Consider the following 26,027-nt stretch of genomic DNA (forward strand, 5'->3'; position numbering starts at 1 on the left):
ACTTTCAAGGAAGAGATGGCACCTGATTTTTAGACAGAGTTATGGAAGGCAACATCAGAGAAGAAACAAAGCTGAGAGTCATTAAAGCATCTTTCCTACTGCTGTAAAAGTGGAATGATTAATATCCACGACATTTATGTTGATGTTCTGGCAGAATCTCATTTATTAAATTTTCAGTTTTAGGAAATAAAGATGCAGTTTTTGCCCATTGCTTTACAGCTGCATGCTTTTACACAGGAAATCAAGAGAGAGCTGTAAAACGTTGCCCTTGATGGAGCTGCATGTTACTGCTAACAGACTTGACTGTACTGTATACGTGAATATATGTGTATTAAATGAAACAAGAACAAGATGTGATGTTATTGGGAAAGAATCCTCACAATATCCCATAAGTTCCATTCCCCCCACAAAATATCTCAAAGCCTACCAAAAAGCTGTCCAAAACCTGCAAACATAGACACAGTCTAAGAGAATTGGTTCTCAGCCTGATGAGCAAGCTCTGTTTTCTCTGCTGGTATTGTATCATATCCATACTGTATAACTACTACATCAGAGATTAAAAGAAGGTCATGCTGTATTATGAACCACTGCCTTTATTTTTAGGATTAGATAACTTTTCTCTTCTTTTCCTCCCCACTGATTCTCTTTATGTCCTAAGGGCAGATCCTTTCTCTTGGGTCAGGAATGTAATAAGGCAGGTTTTCCTCTCTCCAGGATATTGTGTCTGTCTCACTGTGCTTAAATTGCCACAGAAAGCTCTTCTGAGCAAAATATAGTATTTTCTTTGTACAGGAGCCAACAATTGACGTATCCTTGGGGACTTCTCTGTCTTTAGCATTTAAACATACAAGTTGGATATGTTTAACCTATTGATAGGCAACAGAGACAACTACAGGATTTATTGCAGGAGAACAAAAGGAGAAGCAGAATGAAAACATTTTTTAAATTTATTTTTTAACTAGTGGATTGGGAACTTTTGTTGCTGTTGTTAGTGTAGAGAGATGAAGAAAAATAATCAGACCTATATTTTCAGCTGAAACAGGGAGGTGAGAAGAAAACAGTCCTGCTGGGTTTTGTCCTTTGAATTAGCATATTCCTGTCTATTAGTAATACAGCATCACATTTAGAGAACAAGAGTTCTCCAGCCCCGTGTGTAAAATCCTGCAGCATCTGGAGTCAAAAAATGACTCCTACTCATGCTTGTAGGAAACTGAACAAAATGCAAGTTTTTATTAATTGTTAGTAATCTGACTGCTCTCATTCTTTCCGCATTCCTGGCTTCCAAAGTTAAATACCCCGTGAGACAAAAACAGCCACTTTCTGTGTTTTGCCCTGACCCCAGATCTTTAATACATTTTAAAATATGGCTGTAAACCCAGTCCTCTCCCAGTGGCAGCTGTGCTGGCCAAAGACAGCTGTTGACCCCAACTGTTCGTTGCATCTCCAGTAGAGGCATGGTTGCCCTCTGTCTGCCCTTCACATGGCAATGCTCCTTCACACCTTGCAGTCAGAAAGAGACAGATTAGCCCAAGCCATTCAGACCGAGGCAGGTGAATAAGGGATTTAGGAGCTGTTGAGGCAGTGAAGTTGGATGTGCAGCAACTTCTTGCTAGGGAAAGGTGATGACCTGTTATGGAGCAGAAGACTTTGTGCTTCCCCACCATAAGCGTTCAGCACCAGTGTCTCTTCTTGGGGCAGAACACATATGTTGGAAAGACAACATATTTTCCTACTGCCTAGCATTGCACTCCACACCTGTGTGGAAACACAGTGCTGGGTTAAAAAAGAGAGATAAAAGTTTTCTTGGTTGAGGTGGAAAGGTTCCTGATGGGCTGTACAAAGAATTTTATAGTGTAGGCAGCCACCTTTGAATACAGATGTGCAAGATGGGAACCATCTCTTAGTCTCCTTTCCCCACTTTCCTTTTTTTCTTACTGTTTCCGTCCTTTCTTCCACCTACTGGTTTCCGTGCTGCCCTTTTCTAGTGCCTGGCATCCCCTTCCATCTACGTCTGCAGGCTGTCTTAAGTTATAAATCATCATTATTTTTCAGTTGACTTGGGCTTCTAATTTTGATCCCTCTCTTTCTCCATTGACTGCTGTTGCCAGTTCTCAAGGGACAGAGACGGGAATCCAGAGCAGTACAGGAATAAATGAGCTTCAAGTGTGAATTCAGCTGGTCACGTACAGGTCATGTACAAAGAGTTCATATATTAAGTTTGTTAAACTGTGTAAGTAATAGTACCTATTTTCCACATACTTTGCAACTTTCTGAAATAACGCCTTTTTGATTGAAACTTCTTTTATTTGGTGATTTGATTATTTTTCTTAATGGAATGAATAAAACCTTTGTAGTCATGCTGGAGTTATAAACATTTGTACCACATATTTAGTTATACTATTAAATAAGTCACACTCCTCTCTCATATGTAACCCCAAAATATCTGACTGCTGACCTGTGATATGCCACTAGTCCACACTGAGGTTTACAATCATGACCAAATCTTGGGGGAGAGCAGGGGGCTTCATTTGTTCTTAGTGGAAAACTCTGAAAATTAATTTTTGAGGTTGAATGACAAGATCAAACACTGCGGAGTGAGGAGTTCAGTGTGTGTGCAGACACAGTATTTAATCCATTCATTATACACAGAGGAAATTGCCGGGCAGTGCTTTTAAGATTCAGCTGATTTTAACTGTGGGCATTGTGTTTCAGCAAAGGTGTCAAGATTGTCGAGGCACTGAGCTGATTTGGGCCAGATCAGGGGACTAGAAATTGTCATGTTGCTAAATTAGCATTAGTAAATATCTGTCAACAGAGTATTTCTTAAATCTGATATAAAGTATGCAAGACAGCTGCAAGGACTCTGGTGGAATATGTGTCCAAAGGAAAGGAAGCAGGAGTGGAGATAGTTATCTGAGCTTCTCCACAGGCACGGACCTATGCAGAAACGCTGAGTTCTTCATGTATAACTATGGCTTTGACTTGGCTTTAGGAGCTGAAAGAGGAGTAAGCGTTTATGCCACCGTAAGGCTTCAAAGCAGCTTAAGTGCTTCTTCTGTCTTAGGAACTAAAAATGACTTAAATACTTATGCCACCCTAAGGACACAAGGTCAGAAGCATACTCTCGTGGTTGTTTAACCTGGTTGTGTCTGCAAATGAACTTTAGTAGGGAAAGGACAGAAGGGATCCATACCTATTTTCCAGAAGATAAGAGGAAATTAAAATGCATGCATTGTTCTAACAGAGTGTCACAGAGGTTAGAGAGAGACTCGATTGCAGTGATTGGAATGTGTCTGAAAAGTCTGCTGGGGATTTCACTCTACAGAGATGCAGTTTTTTTGCCTCCTCACAATGGGATTTCTATTGTTGCAGAGTATTTCCTGCCTCACCAGGACCTCCTTTATACCCTGACTTCTTTACAAAGCTTTTGTCTGTCCATCTTGCCATGGATCATGGAGTTAATCTTTATCGAGATGTTAATGCGATGGTAGGGAGGCCAGGCTGATGTCATCTCTTAGTTGCCTGACTACCTAAAATGGTATTGAGGAGCAGTGATGAACCATGGATTGCATCCCTGGGGAGCAGGCAAGCATGGGTACTTGCTTAAATGCTGCCCTGTCACTTTTCTGAATGATGATACTCTTTTTACAACTGCTCATCCATCTCAGGAAGCTGTGTGGGTCAAGAACCTCAACAGTATGCACACTGCTCAGGAAGGAGCGACTACTTTCACTGGGAATCAGAAACCTAAATACTTCAGTGCATGTAGTTTAGGTTTTACTTTTCCTGAGCCTTAAGTCTCAATCTCTACTGTGGCGGCAGTAGTAGATACTGTTTCCCAAGGTTTGTTGTTAGGAGAGAGAAATTAACAATCTATGAGGCCCTCAGGTGCTTTGTAAATGGTCTCAAGTAACTATCCACAGAGAAAGAGAGATCTGTACTTACACCTACGCAGGGGTAGGGAAGTTTGAATGCTGTTATACCAGGTCTGGTTAGCTCTGCTGTACTTCATACTGTTCTGGTCAAGGAGGTGAGCTCTGGCCTAGAAGAGGTGAAGAGCAGGGCTGGGAGGACTGCTGAGGTGGGGTGGGCTGGCACAGTCCTGGAAGCAGCAATGAGGAACGTAGCCATAGAGTGACAGACACGACGCGGGGACTTCCACACCTCAAGCCAAAGCAAGGTAACAAGAGAGGGAGCAAGGACTTGGTCATCCTGCAGAAGACCAGAGGGGACCAGTTCATTTAATCCAGCAAATGAAGACAGAGAGGAGAGTGTAGTCTGTAGATTACTTGGGGGTGAGCTATGAAGAGAAATAAATACCATGCAGGGACATAGCTGTTTAAGCTGAAGGGTAGCTTTGGCACAAGAACAAATGAGTATAAATTGGCTGTGAATAAATCGAAGCTATAAATGAGTTGCTAACCAGCACAGGAGTGAGTTCCTAGAGCAGCTTTCCGCTGGGGACAGAGGGAGCAGAGCACCAACACAGAAGATGAAGCTTGCTGGGTTCATGAACAGGATTACACATAGTGGAGCTTGCCGTAGCGGGTTGGGCTTGATGACCAGGAAGTGCCCTCCTGTTTCTAACTGTTCATCACCTTAGGGACAAATCTACATCCCCTCTGCAAAACATGTAAATAAGAGTGTTCCCTGTGGGACTGACAGGTCAGGGACAACTAATCCCTTCCAAACCAGCCTCAGAGCTGCTGAGTCTGTTACTGCTGGATGCAGTCTCTGCATATTTCCCCTGTGCAGTTTGAGGGCTCTGCAGCTCCCTCGTGCAGCTCGGGATAAGCTGTGTTTAGCGGCTGTCCCACTGCAGTGCTTCTTCACAGTTCGCTCTTCATTTCCTACGCACTAAACGCAGCAGCACTGCTGGTTTGAGGGCTTTTCTTTGGCAGCACAGTTCAGGGGAAGATATTACATGTGCTAGAAGATGCTTTAAGTGCTTCTTCTGCTTAAAGTCAGTAGTGAGGTTTAGTGAGGAGCTATTTAGCACCTTTTTAATTTTTAAAATACAGGGGAATAACTGAGAGGCTAAAAAAGCCTTAAATTGTCATTGTATAATTGAAATTAGAGCAATTTTTGACAATGCTGATATGATGCCTTCTTACTCAATTTACCAATGTAGTGTGGTCCCTTCCTAGTTTTTTCCTAATGTATTCTGAGGTAGCATGTTCAGGATAGAAAGCAGCATTGACCATTTTTTTCTGCTTTATCCCTCAAATGACACTTCGTTTTCAGATGTAATCTCAGTAGCAGGTGACAATCACTCTTTTTTCTGTTGTTCCAGCTCATTCCACTGGTGTGAAGGGCAGGCTTTCCTGCTGCTGTTTGACTACTGTGACAGAACATGTGGCCTTTGTTTATATGTATTGAATAACTAACGGTACCAAGCAGTCAACTTGGATATGCTTATACATTTCCTTTCTTCTAAAAAAAAAACACACAGCAGAGGGAAGTGAAGCACTAAGATTATTACAGGTCCCACTTCCAATTTCATCTCATTATCTGCTACAATATGGAGTTACATGCAGAGTGTGCATTGATTGTATAAAAACATGTATTTTCCAGCGTGTTCCCTTTTAAGATAGTGTTTCTTACTGTGTAAGCATTTATGCTTCCAGGATGATGCAGGTTGTGCTTCCAAATGACATTTTTTGGTGCTTCCTCAGTAGAGATGACACACCAAGTTCAGTCTTAATTTCAATAAATCTGTTGGCTTTTTCTTGCTCTGGAATTGAAATCCACCTCAGAGCATCCTTCATCAAAGCCAGGGCATTCCAAAAACAAAATCAGTGTAGAGGTCAGCTCCCTCTGTTCACCTTGTAGGCAAATGTTAATAGCAGCGTTCTTTAAAGAAAAATAGCTAGGACAGACTGACGTTTGGTAAAAAGCATTGAAATGGCATGAAAGTGACTGGAATTCTGCAAATGATCCCAGCCTTTAGCAGGGCTTTTTTTTTTTTTTTTTTTTTTTTTTTTTTTTCCAGGTCAGAAATTCTTAATAGTTCTGAGCTGGTCCTTCAGAGTCTTATGTTAGCAAGCCTGACACTAGGGAGTAATATTGTTGGCTTTCATGCACCTATTTACTGTCATAAGGATTACCAATGTAAATAAAACTTGCAGGTTTGGGTCTACAAAATTAAAAGAAAAGCCTTTTCAAACCCTGAAACTGCATCAAAATTCAATTTTACCAAGAAAATAAAAAATCCTTCTGATCTAGTCCCTGGAATGTGACATTTCATGGGTGTAATAAGGTTACAAACAGATTATAAATTGAAACCTTATAAATCCTTATTGTACTGTACCAAAGCTTCTGCTTTGCATAATACTCTTATTCCTGACTGTTCTTTGTTTTACAAGCTCAAAACTATTCATTCCCTCTCATAATAGAGAACTGGGGAGTCAAAAACACCATGCAAAATCCAAAGGTAATTATCTGAGTCAAAGAACCTGAATGCCAGAGTTCACAAACTTCTGAACTTTTCTAATTGCTGTTGCTTGCACGGGGGGACCTCCCTCTTCCTTTAAATGTGTTTTAAATACTGCACATTTGTTTCTGCCAGATTATAATCATAAAAAAATCCCAGTATTGTCAATTTAGTACCTTTTTTATTGGTATAGTACTTCATAGGTGTCCATAGCAGATGGCTGATCAGTTTTCCCATCACACCTTGGGTGTGCGAGGGCATTTGAATATGGCCCTATACAGTCAGGGTAACAAAGGCAGTGAGCCTCATTACCTGAGAACACTGCTGAGTTCTGCTGTTGTCCTCTTACTTTAGCTCATTTCATGGGTAGCAAGGGTCTTCTTCCAGACCAGCCTTCCACTATTCAGGCACATTTGTAGGTCTGCTAAAACATTGCCCCTCTGCAAAAAGCATTGAGAGGTTTGGTCAGACAAAAAGCAGCTGAGGTCATGTGAGAGCTAAAGAAATTGCCCAGATTAGCAGATGATGCAATGAGCTCTTTTCTTCTAGACTTTACCTGAAGATGAGGATCCTCAGAGGAGTTAAATGAGAACAAGATGGCTTTGCAGGCAAACTCTCAAGAGGCCTCTTGGAGCATCAGTGCAGTGAGCAGGAACAGTGCAAGGAAGGGTTTGATTGTAGCAAGAGTAGTGGGAACAGGAAAGGAGTGACAAAGTAAGGAAGCAGGGCAGAGTGACACAGTTACACAGTGAAGTGAAGGTGATCACAAGATGCATGACAGATGAGACAGTGCAGTGATGTACAGAGGTGGATGATTTAGTCACAATCCTGGGTGAACTTTTTCAGCAGCTGCAGTGAGCCTGGACAGGAGAAAGGGATGAGGAAAGGAACAGTTTGCCCATGAGAAAGGACGGATTTAAAGGATGTTCACACTGATATAGGCTAGATTTCTGGAGGCAAGGTGCAAGCTCATTTGGAGCGACAAAAAGTGTCCTGTAGCGAATGTCTCTGAAAGAGCATCCCCAGTTTGTGAGTGTCTACCCAGGACAGTGAGGGTAAAGAGGACTGCTGTTGTGAACTGATTGAACCAGTCTTGAAGCTTTTGAATCAAATAGAAAGCCCGTCTCATCCATCCAGTTTTATATTATATACCTCTTTGCCACGTAGGTTTAACCAAATAGCTCACAGCCTGTAGCATTTAAAGAAAGATATGGCCAAGAATTACTTCAATCTATTAAGTTTTGCTGCTTTACTTCTTTTTCTTTGAAGAAAGAAGAGCACACATTAACCTAATTGTAGTGTTCTGATTCTGTTTCACAGCGCTGGGCATCTGTATGTGTTTGGTACAGGCATGTGTAATGCAAAGGGACTACAGAGATAGGCACTTGAAACATAAACCCCTGCAGATTACATGCTGTACTTTGTCCAGCACATCTGTTCTGTTCACACACTCTGTGCACCATCAGAAACTTTAAGAAATAACAATAATGTTTCAGAAAGAGAAAAGAGCAGTCATCTTTTACGGGCAACGCACATGTGTTTGCCATGGGGATGCTGTATAATTCCGAACATGAGTGATTTTATTTGGTTTTCTGATTGTTTTCAGGACCTTAGAAAAGATTGGGATTACCTTTCTTTGTATTCCACTGTGAACTACTGAGTTTCTGTATGGCTGCCTTTTTCTGTGAGCTACTTATGGAGCAGATACTGATTTCATCTCTGTGCTACAATCGTGAATAAATTCTGGAAGGAGCTGTTCTCATATTCGAATGGAAATAATCGCATTTGCTGAGAAATGCAGCCATCTAGTGGCACAGCTAAAAAGCTGTAGTAGAAAGCACAGCAATGGTGAAGTCTCTGAGGCAGGGTTTCTCAAAGAGGGTCCGGGAGGATGAGTCAGGTGACTCCTGTTGAAATTCCAGCCTTTGTGCACCTTTGAAAGTCCTGCTGTAGGATGCTTTTGTTGTTTTCTGAAATTGTGCAAAAAAAAAATTAACAGTTAAACTTTAATAACTTGAGGCTGGCCTTTGTTCACCTGTCTGTTTCTGCTCAGAAACTCAATCAGCGAGAATTAAATCCGTATTTAAATACTCTGGCAAACCTGGATCATGATGAAGGCAACAGAGCAAGCTACTTTTCTGAAAGAGTAAAAGGTACACAGCCCTGGCCTGACTCTGGATATGCTCGCATAGATTACACTGACCACAAACATGACATGTGCATGAGTGTCAGCAGGCCCAGGGTAGTTGTTTTGAGAGGCTTTCAGGTAGGCCATGCTTCACAACGGCAAAAGCTGGCTTGATGGATGCTTCTGTACTCAGAGTTTTTAGTTACTGGACTACATAGGGGTTTGTTTTCCCCACCACAATCTATACACTAAGCCAGTACTGAAAGAAAACAGGTAATAAGGGAGTGAGTTAAAAGATTTGATGGAAACTTGATTTAACAGTGGTGTTGGTTTTTGAGGTTGGAGGACGTCTTTTTAAGGGATTGATTTTGTAAGCCTTGTTTGTGTTGAGTGGCACTTAAGGCTTCCCTCATCCAAGAAACCATTACTCAATGTGAATCATGTAAGTAGTGGTGTGCATGAGATTATCCAGGACCCATTTAACAGCTTGTATCCCTGAGGCCTGTTGACGTCAGTAGAAACAAATTCATGGGCCTTAGTGGACTTCCAGTGTGATGTATAATTTAAACCCCGTGTTCTTTTTGGAGTACAGACAATCTTTATTTTTTTAGCACCTCAAGATCTCAGTTCACACCTGAGCCTCTGGTGCTCTTTTGATATAAATTAGCAGTAAAGGTGATGATGAAGTTACATTTCTGTTAATCTGTCATCTTTCTTCTACCTGAACAGCATATAAACAATGACCATATACATGGTGAGAAGAAAGAGTTTGTGTGCCGATGGCTGGACTGTTCCCGGGAGCAGAAACCATTCAAAGCCCAGTATATGCTGGTGGTCCACATGAGGAGACATACAGGGGAAAAGCCACACAAATGCACTGTGAGTAAAGGGCTCCGGGCTTTGACAGGGGAGCTGAGGCTATACAGGAAGCAGAACAGCATAGATGCTGCATGTCCTGACCTCTTGTCCACCAGGCATCTACTGAGGAAGAGATTGCCATGTCTGCTTTGTTATCCAGCTGGCCCAGATGATAAGAAGTTTAGGAGAGAGGATTCACTAGATAACTTGGCCCATTCCTCAGATTTAGAGAGCAAAAAAGCCCCAGGGGGCAATATTACACAGGGCTCAATTTGCTTAATTATTTCTCTTACAAAGCTACGTCTGGGTATTATTGCTGGCCACCAGTCTCCTAGTGATTTTGCAGTGGATTTCTGTCTTAGATGAAGTATGCAAATACTGTTCTCTCCTGTAAGAGAAGATTTACATAGTGCTGAAGGCATTTTAACTTGAGATGTGATGGATTTTACAGGGCTAAAATTAAAATCCAACAAATCAAAACAAAACTAAGTTGCTAAAGGTTATGAAGGCTTGGAAAGTTTCTAAACTTTTATAGGTCAGCTTTTACCATTTCTTGCAAGTCCAAATATTAAAATTAATCCAGACTTGTCTTACTTCTTGTCTGCAGTTTGAAGGGTGTACGAAGGCCTACTCCAGACTAGAAAACTTGAAAACACACTTGAGATCTCACACTGGAGAGAAACCATATGTGTGTGAACATGAAGGCTGCAACAAAGCCTTCTCCAATGCATCCGACAGGGCCAAGCACCAAAACAGGACTCATTCCAATGAGGTAAGTAAACACAGCTTCCAAAAAATAATAATAAAAAAAATCCTGAGTCAAAAAGACCTGCAATGTAGTCGTAGCAATTTATTACAGACATAGAAATCTCAGCAACCTGAAGGGGATAAGTCCTAGATAGCTCTTACCAGCACAACCATCTTAGTGTCATATGGATCTAAAGAATCTATGGGTCATTTTATTAAGTGTGAGGGAATGGAGGGTGGAAGGGGGGGATCTAATGGAAGTCTGTGTGTTAATTAGGGAAGGGTTCGAGCTGACATGCTGCGATCATTTTTCCCTCTGGAGCTGTCTGGGCTCATTCAGCCCCTGGAGTGTGTCCTCTTGCCTTGTTGTGTGCTGACATCTGGTGGCTGTCGGGCCACAGCTCTTGCTTGGGGAGGAAAGGAGCTGCAGTCTCTTGCACTTCTCACCACCTCCAGCAGAGCTGGAGCAAAGACTGCCCAGCCAAGCTCTGCAGCATCTTGCAACGTCCTTTGCAGCAGCAGATGCTGACAGGTACAGAGAAGCCTTCAGAGGCTGGAAAATTTGGGTTGCCATACTAGTTCTGAGTTACGCGTTTTTCCTCTTCCCTGGCCTATTTCACTCTTTCTTTCTATTCTGAGAAGACCTCACAGAGCAGGGATGCAGTGTTCTTTTCCAAAGAAACTCACTGTGGCAGTCCCAGCCATCTCACAAACTTTCAGTGTAACACCTCTGTGTGTTTCCTGTTAGTGCTGACGCCTTTTCATGAGTCACACCATCTTCATGCTTTGTCCCTGTTTCTGTTGCCCCATTTCAGGTTACACAGGTTACATCATCTTAATCTTACATCTTGGGGGAGTTCAGTCTCTGCTGCTTGACCTGTCCCCTATTATGCCTTCACCTTCAGCCTGAATCAGAAAGCTCTAGTAGGGCAGGACATATCTCCACGCTGACTGTATGGTTCTGAAACCATACCAGCTGCATGCATTTCCATGAGAAAATCCTTCTCTAGCTTTCTGTTGGGCCTGTCACGAATGAGCTGGCAGGATCATAGTGCATTCATCTTGTTACAATCCCATGGTCCCTGTAGCATCCCTTGAGTCACAAAGAAAGCAGAGAGCATTGCACATACCTGAATTTGCCCTTTCCTTAGAGCATGTGGCCTCAGCAGCCCAACTAACAACTACACTGAAGCCCAGCAACTACTTTGTGTATTGTCACCAATACAGAAAATACAGAAGGATGTTCACTGAAGTCTTGTCCATAGCTGACTTTCATTCCGTTCACTGTCTGGACCAATCTGTTTCTAACAGCAGTTGATGAATAAGATCCTCACAGACTTGCAGACATGCTGCCTGTTGTTTCAAGATCAGAATTTCATGTCAAGCAGTAAGTCACCAAGAAAGGTTATCTATTGCACATCATTTCTGGTAGGTGCAGCAGCAAGGACAATTGAAAAATTCCCTTCACTGTTATCGGGCTAACATCTTAGGCAGTGTATACTGATGTAGGGCCTGCCATGAATGCCACTGGAAAGCATAGACCCAATTCAGCACTTCCTCACAGTCCTATTTTGATTGTAAGTAGATTTTAAGCAGATTTTAAAGCAGCTCAGATATCTTGATGAAGATCTGTCATAGCCATAAGAGAGCTAGCTGATGTGTGCTTCCATAGCATCTTGAGAAAACCTGCCTTAGCAGCTCAGCATCAACTTTACATTGCTAACAATTGACATTTTTGCTCCCATTCAAATCAATGGGCGTTTTTTTCCACTGACGTAAGTGGAAGCAGGCTCAGGCCACAGATAGCTATTAAGAAGCTACATTTGTCAAAGTCTCCCTAGTGCCATGTATAAACAGACAGAAAACCCCTTTAAGGAACTCTGCATGAGGATCTCTCTTTTTCTTGAGGGTTAGTGTAAATAAGACTAAAAATAGTAGTTTCTTGGAAACAATTCAGTAATAAAAGTGAGTGAATGATACTCTGTTTCCTGAGGCAATTAGAGTGTTTAGGAAGGGCTCAACTCTTCCTTTCTAATCCTCTCATAATATAAGAACAAAGAAAGTCTTGGTGAGATTACAAGACAGTACATTTACTTTTCTCCACATTGCTTATTGAAAAAGAGAAATTCATAGACAAAGGAAGCTAGTTTTAAATAAAGTGATTGTTATAGTAGCAATATTACTGTTGAATATATTGCTGCAGTGTGAAAATGCTTGTGGAATTGAGTCCTGTGCTTTGACATTTAAACTAGTGATCTGAAGGAGCCAAGAGAGGAATTCTTCCTCAGATACTCCTGCCTGAACAAATGTCCCAACATGTTCTGAAGGGGATTGTTAGCCTCTGTGTAACTCAGGCAGGATATCTAACTGCTGAGAGTAATGGACAGGATTCAAAGTTGGGCCAGTCTTCATAAATTCATAAATTGCCATAGCTCTTTTGGCTCTGCTGCTGTGATAAGTCAAAGCTGTGCCAGTTCGTATCATGTGAGGTTCTGCCCTCTGTAAGCTATGCAGCATTAATGAGTACCTTCCAAACCAGGGGGAATTAATAGGTTTGACTAGATGCAGTCACTCTAGAGACCATAAATTAGATAACAAATTCACTGTGAAAGTGTAGAACTGTAGCACCAGCTGTGCTCCGAGGAGTTCTTCAGGAGTCCCATATGGAATTAAATCTAATTTAAGTGTTTTTCCTGGCTTGGCAGAAACCGTATGTTTGCAAGATCCCAGGCTGCACAAAGCGCTACACAGACCCCAGTTCTCTCCGGAAACACGTGAAGACCGTGCATGGCCCCGAGGCACATGTCACCAAGAAGCAGCGGGGAGATATCCACCCGAGACCTCCGCCACCCAGAGACCCAGGCAGCCACTCTCAGACACGATCACCGGGCCAGCAGACTCAGGGTGCAATTGGTGAGCAGAAGGACCTCAGCAACACTACCTCAAAGCGCGAAGAATGCCTCCAAGTAAAAGCGGTCAAGGCAGAAAAACCAATGGTATGCAATACACCGTGCCATTCCCTTTGTCCTTTCTCTCTTTGTAACAGCTTAATAATCCCTTTATGAAATGCTCAAACCCATAAACTCTAGTTCACAAGGGTGGGTTTTGTGAGGTTTTCTTTTTCGTTTACATTGTAAAATGTTTTTAAAGCCTAAGAAATAGCAAATAAAAAGATTACATCTAGTCTGTGCAATATTCAGTAAGTGCAGTGCTGGCAACTCTCACAATAATTGTTTCTCTTAAAACTCCATCTTCTGGAATCAGCATATTATGAGAAAATCATAGCTTTCATTTTAAAAAGGCAGTTTTTTTCCACTGTCCTGTTTACAGGAGAAAGTTAGAGAATGTGAATCCTGCAGGCTCAAAAACAGAGTGCAAATAAAACTCAGTTCAAAATACTACAATTATAATGTTGACAATGGTAACTATGGAAAACCTGGAGAAAGAATCAGATTTTAGGGGCTTGAGGTTGTCAAGTCTAACAAACTATATCAAACTGAAATGGGATAAGGTGAATTTCTTTAACAGCAGAAAGAGATATTTTGATAATATTTGATCTCTGTTATGATGTGGCCTCTTATGTTAATGTGATACTTAATCTAACTTGACAAATTAGTCTAATTTAAGTAAATTAAGCTGAATTAGTAGTTGAATGTTGAAAGGACCATATTGCTCTTCTTAGAGCTTCTGGATAATATTTATTCCGTTTTCTGACATGCTATATTAAATTAAGAATTTCTTCTTTCATCTGCCTGCATTTCGTGGGCCATCCTGTCCACAATGGTTAAAACTAGTTAAGGGAGTCCCTCCATCCTTTTCCATATCTGGGTATACAATTCATCTGGATCAACCCTTGGCACTACAACTGAGTCCTCCGAAAGCTGCTCAGATGGTTAATCTTCATCCTGTAATTCAAAATAATTACTCACTGAAATACAAGTTACTGCTATATTGTGCCTAAGGCTTATGCCAAACTGTGGAGTATTAATCCTGATCTCATAAACTTCCAAGGGCCCAGAGTTAACTTCCTGTGAAGTCCAAAGGAGATCCTCTGCTATCTTTGCTGATAGTTACCTTAGATTACAAAGGAGCAAAACCCATTCGCCTCTTGCCTAGTTACCTAAATCCATAGCATTATTGAGGTATGTTGAGCTGTTCAATGTAGATGGTTTCAATATGAATAAAACTTGCAGGAGAGGGATATTAATTCTGATTGCTTGCATAGTATTAGATATTTCTCACTGAAAAGTATCTTCTAAAAACAGTTCTGTGTTTCCTGTTTTTTACTGCATGTATGAATTGAGATATGCTTTCTGTTTTTTATCTAATCCGATGTCTTTTCTGTCTAATGCTCTTAAATGTCTTGTTCTAACTTCCTAAGGACAGTGGGTAATAAGGTGAGGGCATTTTAACTTTTCTACTGTTTTTCTTATTGCAACATTATTTATGTCTTTATTTTAGCCTTCTGCCTGTTGTCCAATCATTCTTTTATTTAGTAATGTGCAATCCATCAAACTCATTCCCAAATGTAATGTGCTGTGAGCATTTTGCAACACTTGACATGTGAAAAATCTGGCTTATATTGGTGAAATGTCTTCAGAAATGTCTTTGAACCTTCCCCTCTAGATGAAATTGTGTTGTGTTTTTTTTTTCCTCTTTTTTTTTTTTTCCTGTTGCACACCTAGAAGTGTATGTTTCCCATAACGCTGTTCTTACTTCTGTAACCTACCTCACTGTGATCTTGACACGTGGCTACAAGAACAAGCTTCTAACTATTAGTGTTGTTCTTCCATATGGCACTGAGGTATTGTCCAGAAGCATAAGCTCTTTTCTGTGTAATAACAGTTGCTTCTATTCTTGTCACCAAATCTGCCATGGCCAGCATTTGGAAATCAACTTGCTCAGTGTGGCCTCGTAAATTCTAAGTATCATCGTTCAAGTTAGAAATAATAAAATAGTTACTGCATCTGAATAGACTCCTCAGGGGCATATGAAGCTAGAGTATTGCCATGCCTCTCTGTCTTCATTCACTGATGTTAAAAGTGAAAGCCCTCACTGCTACCTCAGAAATGCTAGCTAGCATTTGTCGGTAAGAATGTGCATAAAAATCACAGGCTGGCCAAAAAACAACAACAAAAGCAAACAAACAAAACCAACAATGACAAAACAAACAACAACAACAACAACAAAAGGCAGAAAAACTTGAAATATTTACATGAAACTGTTCTTGGGAGCGAAATAATACTGCATGCACAGATTTGTGGTCACAGTGATACAAGCTACAGTAAGATACTGCTTCCAGAGACTTCTGTCTGTCTTGCTGTCTGTTTTGTTTGTCAGTCTATTTGAGTATTTCTGTTTGTTAGAGGAATTTTCCCATTCTTTTACAAGAACTTTATGAGTATAAAAAATAAATCAAGCCTGTACTGCCCCAAGAATCTTTCTACATCAGCAGGGAACACTGTTAAGAAAGAAGAAACTATTGCAGCAGATTTATATTCCCATAGATAGCAGGCTGTACTGTGTACTTAGAAGATTGCTGAAATTCTAATGAAACAAAGGATTTGATTCTGTGGATCATCACCTTCTTGATACAGGGCAGAGATGAAATAATTTAGAGCATGGTGCTAGGGTCCTTCAGGACGCCGATAATGTGGTACAGTATTTTTGCACTGATGCTCTGTCCCTGTCTTATTACACGCCAACATTTCTGGCCAACCACTGCTTGTAACAATGAGCCTTAAGCTTGGAAAATACTTACAATACTTACGTTCTTTAGCCACAAGTCTAATTAAAAAAAAAAAAAAAAAGGCAAAAAACAAATTCCAGTGCTGTTGGAATCTTGTTTGTTTGTTTGCTGCAAGCCTAGCTTTGTAAATTAGACCTCATAACATGGCTGAATTATGATCTGGTTTATTGACCTGCAGTTTCCATTGGGAGCAGTGCATACCCAAAATATGAGTATGCATACATGCATGCTCATGAATGGTATGAAATGATATAATTCCCAATTATGGGAATAACTGACATAAATGGCTCATGTAGATATAATATATACCGTCAACAAGATATTAGAGTGGATTTTAGTCTCGAGTTTTGCAATGGCATTCATTGTAATTAAAGTCAATATTCTAGAAAGCCTCCTAATGAACGATTGTCGTCATTTAATGCTAAACTTTTCTTTACATTTGGTATTCTTTGGCTCCATTTAGATACACATTTGTTGCAAGTACCCTGTTAACATTATCTGCTTAATCCTCACATTCTTGTGTTTCTTCTTGCACTCCAACAGACATCTCAGCCAAGCCCTGGTGGTCAGTCTACATGCAGCAGCGAACAGTCCCCCATCAGCAACTATTCCAACAATGGGATCGAGCTTACTCTGACCGGTGGCGGTAGTGTAGGAGACCTCAGTGTCATCGATGAAACCCCCATCATGGACTCTACCATTTCCACAGCCACCACAGCACTTGGCTTACAGGCCAGGAGGAATATGACAGGGACCAAATGGATGGAGCAAGTGAAATTTGAAAGGTTGAAACAAGTTAATGGAGTGCTTCCAAGACTGAACCCCGTTCCACCTTCCAAAGCCCCAACCTTGCCGCCTCTCATAGGAAATGGTGAGATTCATGTAATGGGAGCAATAACTCTTTCTGTCCTTAAATTCCTTGGTTGCTACCTCAATCTTGCAGCCTTTGTAAAAGACTAGCACAGTTTATGAAATTCAGAAGCTGTGAGAATAGTCTGTAAATTGATCACTTTTTGTTTATCTCATCGTTACAAGTCCTGCTACCGGCCCTGAGGGCCGACTGATAGTCCCGTGTTTTATAGCAAGGGAGACCAGCAGGAGAGCCATGTATCACATTTGAAATATTCTCTGCAGTTAAAGGTTTGGACCCAAGATCAGCATAATCCTGTCTTATTTTTAGACAAGGCAAATGAATTAAATATCTAGCAGTTCATTGTATGAAATTCTTGCAGATGAAACCTTAAAAAGATGCTCTTTGTGCGCATACATTGGACTGCCCTTTAAACTGCTTCCACACATACAAATAATCTTACATACAGATACTACTGCTACTAAAGGGAAATATCCATGAATGGGAGCAAGGTGAGATTTGACCCAAAGATTCATAGCTGCTTTTGTATGAGCTGGTGCTCGTTGCTAAAACATATGTCCCTGCTGCCTCTACATTGCCTATAACATACCTGTAGGGTTCTGCTCTCTACCCAGCAATGGCTGCCCAGGTTTTCTGAAACACATTCAGTCAGAAGAAACTATGTAAAATTAAGAAATGCATTCTGTTTACTTAAAAACAAAACAAAACAAGGAAACCAGCAAAGATGTTTTGCAGTTGTTAGGAGTTATTTCAAGAACATTTCAAGAAGTCTTAGAAATGACCTTGAATAGCCTCCAATTTGTATATTTTGCCATTCCATGCAAATGCCTGTTCAATTATATTTTGCCTATAAAAAGCTGTCTTACAAATGTGTCCTTCTGGCACATCATACTTGCACTGCAAGCCAGAGGACTACACCAACTGATGACAGTTTGTGGCTATGGCCTATAAATTTTGTGCTGGGATTCACACTGAAATGTTACCATTGAGTCTCTAAATTAGCTTTTAACCTAAGGACACAGTTTTTATCCCTACTTCTTTCAATAAAGATCACTGCTATGATTTGCTATGATGATGTAGACATTCCCTCTGTACTCCCCTTACTTCTTTACTGGGTGTTTTCTGTACCAATTTTTGGGTAATGCCCGTTTGTTTAACTGTGAATTTTGCCTCCAGGTACCCAATCAAACAGCAGCTGCAGTGTAGGAGGATCCATGACTATTCTGCCAAACAGGAATGATCTTTCAAGTACGGACATCACTGTGTTGAACATGCTGAACAGGAGGGACAGCAATACTAGCACAATCAGTTCAGCCTACTTGAGCAGCCGCAGGTCCTCTGGAATCTCACCTTGCTTCTCCAGCCGGAGGTCCAGCGACGCCTCGCAGGCTGAGGGAAGACCACAGAATGTGAGTGTTGCAGACTCCTATGACCCCATCTCGACAGATGCCTCCCGGCGCTCCAGTGAAGCAAGCCAGTGTGATGACCTACCGAGCCTTCTCAGCCTCACCCCAGCCCAGCAATACAGGCTGAAAGCTAAATATGCAGCAGCTACTGGTGGACCCCCACCAACTCCACTGCCTAACATGGAGAGGATGAGCCTCAAAACAAGGATGGCACTCTTGGGTGACTGCAGGGAATCTGGAGTATCTCCCCTGCCTCCAGTGAATGCCCCTCGAAGATGTAGTGATGGTGGGGCAAATGGTTACAGCAGGAGGCATTTTTTGTCTCATGATGCTCTAGGAAATGGGACAAGGAGAGCTAGTGATCCACTAAGAATGGTCTCCGATAACCTCTCTGTCCCTAGAGTCCAGCGTTTCAACAGTCTTAATAGCTTTAACCCTCCTGCTTTGCCTCCATCCATGGAAAAGCGCAACCTCGTTCTTCAGAACTATACACGTTCTGAGGGTGGCGTCTTCCGTGGCTTCAGCTCCCCCTGTCCTCCGAGCATCAGTGAAAACGTCGCCCTGGAGGCTGCTACCATGGAAGCGGGTGGCAGTTTGAATGATGAGGATCTCCTGCCAGATGATGTGGTTCAGTACCTGAATTCCCAGAACCAGGGCATGTACGACCACTTGTTGAACAATGTCCTAGACAGCAACAAAATGCATCATGGCACAGTGTTAGGAAATACCAATCCCAACAACTTTGACCAAGCCCCTCCAACAAGCAGTCAATCTGCCGGTTCTGAGGCAAACAAGAGTGACTTGCCCATTCAGTGGAATGAAGTAAGCTCAGGAAGTTCTGACTTATCTCCTTCAAAACTGAAATGCAGTCAGCGCTCAGCAGTGCAGCAGACTCGGGCCTTTGGACTGTATAACAATATGATGATTCAGCAGCAGAACCTGGAGAGAAGCAATGTGGCCCAGCAAAACAGCTATCAGAACCTGATGGAAAACAATGGTTCCTATAGTTTACAGCAGAACACAGTCCTTGGCAGCGGAGCCAGTAATTCTTTCGGCATGCAGCTCAATAAGTCTTACAGTGAAAGCATCAGCAGGCAACCAATGATTTCTGGGGCAATGGACAATTCCTGTGGCATGGCAATTCAAGGGCAGAAGCTGAGAAGCAGCAACATGCCAGTGAGTGGGAACCAGCAAAACTTTGGACATCCTATGGCTTCCAGTGATCAAACCACCAGTATGGCAAATGGGATGCAGAACAGGAATATGATGGAGCAGGAATATTTGCAAAGCCAACCGGTTGGAGATGGAATTCATTACCAGGGAGTCAATCAATCCGATCAGATGATGCTAGGGCAGGTTAGTCCTACCTCACAAAGCAGCCTTTATCAAGGGCCACAGAGTTGTCCACCGGTATCTCACACCATTGGTAGCCAGCCTTCAGGTTCGTTGGTGGCCAAGAGTTACCAGCCATGTGCTAATTACAGTGGCAACAGACGGCAAAATGCATTGAGGAACAACCTGATACAACAGCAGGGACATATAAGTGATGGCAACCAGACGTACAGGGTAAACACCATTAAGATGGAGATGCAAGGTCAATCACAGCAGTTCTGCTCTAACATGCAGAATTACTCTGGTCAGTTATATGACCAAACCACGGGCTTTAGCCACCAAGCTATGAAAACCAGTTCTTTCTTTGTTTCAGAAGCTAACTGCCTGCTGCAGGGGACTGCTACTGCAAACTCATCCGAGCTTCTTTCCCCGGGGGCTAACCAAGTATCAAGCACAGTTGACAGCCTTGACAACAACAGCCTAGAGGGTGTGCAGATTGATTTTGATGCTATCATAGATGATGGGGACCATGTCAGCTTAATTTCAGGAGCCTTGAGCCCGAGCATCATTCAGAATCTCTCCCGCAATTCCTCACGCCTCACCACTCCCCGAGCGTCTCTTACATTCCCAGCTATGCCCGTAAGCACAACCAACATGGCTATTGGGGACATGAGTTCTTTGTTGACCTCACTTGCAGAAGAAAGCAAGTTTCTTGCTGTTATGCAATAGACATGAAAAAAAACAAACAAAAAACCTTAGGAGATAACAGATGAAAAAAGACTCATATTTTTTAGTTGTGTATGTATTTTAGCAATCTCATCTCACCTAAATGGGATGTATTTCAAGTATATTCCTTTTATGGAATAAGGACTCTGAAAACCCTAAAGTGTTCTAGGGAGAAACTGTCTTCCATTTCAGTTTTGAATCAGTATTGCTACACCCATTCCCCCACCTCTCTCTCGCCTCTCTCTCTTGCTCCCTTTTTGAATGTTTGTACGCTTCCTTTTTATTTTTTTTTAATTGTAAGCCAATGTAAAAGTGTGATGTGCATGTTTTTGTTTTGTTTGTTTATTTTTTTTAAAAGAAAGGTCTGATGAAACGACTTAATTTTCTGTTCCACAAAAGAAACTTGACCTTTTAAACTGTTGTGATTTCTCCCCTATACATACAGGCACAAAATAAACTGGCACAATGTAAAGTGAAAATAAAGTGAGGAAATCCCCTCTGGATGCATTGGATACATCACACTGAGGTGGAAAACCAATTTAGAAATGCACTGCCATGGTACCCGCGAGCTGTAGTTTGAGGAGCACATGAAATATGAGGTTAAAGCAAATAAGAAATATAAAACCATCAGCCCTTTGATCCCTAGCAAATGTTTAAGGTTTTTGTAAACACATGTGTAGATAGATGTCACTGCCTTGCACAATGATACTCAGACTGTGTCGTGTGTACTTAACCTATCTCAGAGGAGGGAGAGGACCAGAAAGCTACTCTTAGTAGAACTCTTTTTTTTTTTTCCAGCTTTCTCATTTTTAAATGACTGGATAGTAAAATTACAAGCCTTTTCTGTGTTTTGAGTAGTCTGTAATCCCTTCTTTGCACACTACATCGGTGGAGAGATGTTCAGGATCTCATAATGGATTATTTCATATAATGAAATAATGAAACTCCAGTATTCCATGCTGGGAGTTGTTTTTTGTTTGCTGGTTTGTTTTTAAATACAAATTGTAGAAACATAATGTACTGAGCCACTAGTTCTCATTCGTAGCAGCTATTCCTTTGCCAAAAGAATTGTCTTGTACATCGCTTCTAGCACATACAGCTTCATAGATGGATCGTGTTTTTTGAAATAAGTAAATGTCCATTGATATAATACACAGTTACAGCTTCAAAAGCATCATGGTGTTGGCATGTAAAACCAATAGAAAAATAATGGCCCTGTTCTCAGACTAGCCAAGTAAGTCAAAGTGATTACAAGCAATCTGATAATCTTCAATGTTTTTCCAGTGTATCCAGGCCTTTCAAAATTAAAAGATTTAAAACTGCCATTAAAAATAGCAAAGAAACAAGCTGAATGGCAAGTTTGGCTGGTAACTCATCAAAACTAAAAAATGCCAAACCAGTTGTCTACACCTGGTGAAATTAATGTGCATTTCAATTCAAGGCAGATCCAGTGGGTCAATGCCTATGCTCAGCTAAACCAGCAAAAATTGGACTTAATGCCCTGTGGTCGTGAAGTTATTCCCTGATAAAGGTGGATGGAATTTACTCCATAACAGCTGTCTCTTGTAGCACATTTTTATCTGTGTTGTGCCCCTGATTTGTGCCACTGTGCTCCTGAGTAAATAGGTTGGGATGGAGAACATGGACAAGAGCAAGGTTTAAATTCACCCATTCCTAGAAGCTGCACTGAAGTCCAGCCCTCACAGTCTTCTCAGTTAAGACCTAATATTTAAATCCTGCTGGGGGATGCAAATGGTGCTGGCACTTACACTCATGGATCTGGTGTATGTAGGGAGTTGTAGACTTATGATGAGGAGGGGTAATTTGGTCATTTTGGACTACAGATATCTATTAGCCTGGTCAGAATTAGTAATAGCACCAGAGGGTGACACTTACAGCCTAGAAGGCCATAGCACTCATTTTATGACTGTAGAAAAAAGGGTGAAATGCCAGCTTGTTCAGGGCATAGAATTTGAGGAATGTGTAGGAATGCAACCTAAGTAAAGCTGTCTGATAACATAGATCTATTAACAGCTATTAAAATCAGAGGAAGAAGCTGTAAATCAGAAATAAAACATCATGGAAATCTACTAAAAGTGAGCTGGAATGTCAGAGATCAATACAAATAAAGAAAAAAAATCCCTCAATATTCTACAACTTTTATCAGCAGTCTGCTCCTGTCTTTCTCCATATCCTTGGCAAGGATTTGTTCCCTTATCTGCATTATGCACATGTATTCCCTCCTTTTGTGCTCTCTGCCCATTGCTGGTTCCCCTCCTGACCTTCCTGACCATCATCAGCTTGGACAGCCCTTCTGTAGAGGTCCCCAGCCTGCAATTGGGAATGGGGCAGAGTTCATCATGGCAAATGGTTGTTTGGATGGAGGGGTGCTTCAGTGGCCACGCTTTACCTTGCAGCACACACCCCTGCTGAGAAACAGCATTATAGACATTAGGAAAGGCTGTGCTCTCATCAGCTGGAAGTATTTCAGATGGTTCTCGGTAACCAATCGCTGGCTGCTTATTAAGCCATCAATTACATGTTTATAAACAATTTCAACAAGAAGACTTATGACTGGGAGTAGGTGGCTTGGGAGAGAAGCCTTTTATTGTTATAGAGCCAATACATTAAAAAAGAGAAGGTTTTTTTTTTTTTTTTTTTTTTTTTTTAAACTCAATTTTCCAGTTCATAATTGTATTTGCTGGTACAGTTGAAGCTGGGAAGCTATTAACACATGTGATCCATCAGAGCTTAGAAGGATCCATTCACATTGCTTAGGGCTAAAAGGGATTGTTTGAGTAGCTAATTTGCCTTCCTGGATTTGACAAACCTTTGTCACTCACTTACCCCTGTCTCGGGCCAACAGTGTGTCTTGGCCTAAACCACATGTTCCAGAAAGGCATCCAGTTTTCATTTGGAGATGTCAAAGAAACAGAGACTCCACCATATCCCCAGAGAGTTTGTACAAATGCTTTATCATTTTCACCGTAAGCATATGTGCCATTTTTCATGTGTAAAGGTATCACTTCTCAGCTTTTAGTATCTTCTTGTGCTTTTCTCTTTGATGCTAAAGCGGTTGTTTTGATACTTGTGCAGGTCAGCATCCTAGGCCAGCTATCTTGGGTTTTGGTTTTGTTTTGATAGAGTAGACCGGGAGAGCATGGCAGCATTAGGCTTGAGACCGGTTTTAAGTTGTTAACCACCTTCTGGGCATGTGTTAGTCTGGAGAAAGTCTCACTAACATCACTCAGGTTTACTAGCACAGTTCTACTACTCTTCTTCCAGTTACAGAGCTGGAGCTTGCCTTTATGCATCTGGCACATCAAGTGGCATTACCATGGCAGTTGGAAGCCCACTATTCACCCTAGTGTACTAGAACATGCAGAACATGCAGGTTTTCTCCTTTTTTTTTTTTTTTGGGGGGGGGGGGGGTGTTAGGGCTTGGATGGTGATTTTCCTGTTTTTTAAAGCATTGCAGTGGGCACAGACTGAATCTAAATCCCCCTTTCTTCTAATAGCTATTTGGGAATCTTCCAGATCCATTACTCTTGGCCTTGGGCACATCCACCTCACTCACATTTTTCCAGGCATTTTTGCTTTCCACAAAGTGGGAGCCACCAGGGAGAGCTCATTCATAAGGAAAGGTATTTTTGCAGAGAAGTCAGCGGGCTTCCAGATCAGGTTTGCTGGTAAGTACTATGGTTTAGTGCATCCACACGGCAGATTCTCTCCTGAGAGAATGGTCCCAAATGGTACGTGCATTAAAATGCTGGCTTGCTTTCTTGCTTCCAGTCATTCTACCCTCCCCTCCCTCTCTCGATGAAATGGCAGGTCAGCTCGCCCACACGCGTTGCGCAATGGCTCATCCTTCTGAACAACAGTGTTTATATTCTCGCAATGTATGTGCCTTATTTTGTGTTATCTTCTAACAGAGAGGGACCAAGATACGTTGCCAAATAGTCACAAGGAGGCTGTACTCTCTATTCAGCTAATAGCACATACCACTGTTAATAGTGTCTGAAGTGTCTTGTAAACCTCTGGTATCACGTGTTACTGTCCTTGGATTGATAGAACGTCTTCTATTGAAAAGTTACTGTTGTCAGTTCTGCAGATGTGTAACATAAAAATGTGTTTCTTTTTCACTTTTTTTAGTTCCTTTTTTTTTTTTATAAAGCTTGTAATCCTTTTTTTTAAAAAAAAAAAAGTGTAAATACATTTACGTACAGTAGGAATAGTGTTTGGCTGTAACAGGCCTTAGTGGTCTTCATTTGATAAACCTGCAGTTATGATCTGATGTTTCTCGAGCCTTAGGTTGATCTGAAGGGTCTGTAGCACTGTGTACATATAAACTGTACTTCTGCTTTCAGAACCACTTAGCTCTTTTGTAACAAAGAAAAAAAATGTTTCTTACAATGTCAATAAAAACACAAAAGCCTTTGTACTTAAGTTCTTAGCTTTCAGCTTTTAAAATATCTCCTTGGGGGAGGGAGTTAGTTTTTAATTTCACTGGAGAGCCTGGTTGCAATCAGTGCATGTATCGGTTCCACTGATGTCCGCTCGCTTTTCTGTTTGTGCTTCCCAGATGATTGCTTCATTTCATTCACATTTTAAAAACCGACAGGGAATCAAAACAGGGCGTTTACCTTCCCTTTAAAGAAAAATGGCTGCGGGGGTGCTGGATGCAGGAACACATGAAACTACAGTGTCGCACAGATAGATAAAATTTTTGAAAGGAGGGGAGGAACCAACCTGGTTAACCTTCTGCCACAGGAGAAAGCATTTCAGAGGTCAAACCCACGCTGCATTAGACTCTGTCCTGCTATACTGGAGCTGCATTTTCTTACCTCATTTACCACACGTCTCCCAAGGGCTTGGCCACCCACAAAGCAGCACAGGGCAGGGGAAGAGATGCTCGTGTGGCTGGGTTTGTCTGTACGTGGCTACTGTGGTGGATCGCTGGGTGGCCCGCAGAAGACTTAAATGCAGTCTTCTTCAAAGCTGGTATTTTGGACAGATTTAGCAAGTGTTCCTGTTAGCAGTCATGGGTTTGTACATAGCACACATGCACAGTGAGTGAGATCAAGTTAGCTGGGACAAATGCTATAGAAGTTGTTAGGGCAGCTTTGTTTTAAGGTAACTGAGCCATTCTTATTTCAAGACTTCTCTTTCAGTTGCTGTATCTTGGCAAGACCTGGTCTGGTCCACTCTGTTAGTGCTCAGCATCCTGCCTTGGCCTAAATAGTTCAACCACTTTCGAGGTCAAGGCAAGTATCTGTAAATATTTGTTTTTATTTCATGTTAACTTCCACCGGGGGGGGGGGCGGGGGCCGCCCCACTGTTCAGCCATAATGAAGCTTTTGTAATTTAGTACAGAGCTTAAAGTTTGGGAGAGGAAAGGAAAGAAAGGAGAGATGTTGCATGTCCAGCTGAGAGGTGAGAGAGGCAGAAGGAGAGGCCTCACAGCAGGAGGAGCTGTGCAAAGAGTGAAGGAGACCTTGTGGCAGGACAGGGGGTTGGTGGTGGCCTCCTCTGATGTTCTGCCACCCAAAATCCTCCCAGAGTGTGGTGGTGACTCTCCCCACCAGCAGGGCTGGCACGGTGGGTGCCATGGCTCTCCCAGCTGCCAGCCCCTGAGGCCTACTGCTCTGTGGCCAGAGGAGGCAAGCTTCACACAAGTACGTGATGGAGCAGTCAAAGACTCTGTGCTGCCTGCAGATCAGGGGCTTAGGGGTAAGCATGGTGTTTCTGAGCCTGACCAGTCCCCTGTTGCCAGCAGC

At 41.9% G+C, this 26,027-nt stretch overlaps 1 protein-coding gene across 6 annotated transcripts in view; it reads left to right on the forward strand.

The window, feature by feature from the left end:
- GLI3 (GLI family zinc finger 3) overlaps positions 1-24,703 on the forward strand; it is a 217,155-nt gene extending 192,452 nt beyond the window's left edge. For all 6 annotated transcript variants that reach the window (XM_035318582.1, XM_035318581.1, XM_035318584.1 and 3 more), the window contains 5 exons: positions 9,291-9,440; positions 10,027-10,191; positions 12,872-13,162; positions 16,459-16,786; positions 17,963-24,703. In XM_035318582.1, the coding sequence (XP_035174473.1) occupies positions 9,291-9,440; positions 10,027-10,191; positions 12,872-13,162; positions 16,459-16,786; positions 17,963-20,253 (3,225 nt within the window). In that variant the 3' untranslated portion in view covers positions 20,254-24,703. The remainder of the gene's footprint in view (positions 1-9,290; positions 9,441-10,026; positions 10,192-12,871; positions 13,163-16,458; positions 16,787-17,962) is intronic.
- Positions 24,704-26,027: the final 1,324 nt, after the last annotated feature.

This window comes from Oxyura jamaicensis, chromosome 2 (genome assembly GCF_011077185.1).
Source record: "Oxyura jamaicensis isolate SHBP4307 breed ruddy duck chromosome 2, BPBGC_Ojam_1.0, whole genome shotgun sequence".
Classification (NCBI taxonomy): Eukaryota; Metazoa; Chordata; class Aves; order Anseriformes; family Anatidae; genus Oxyura; species Oxyura jamaicensis.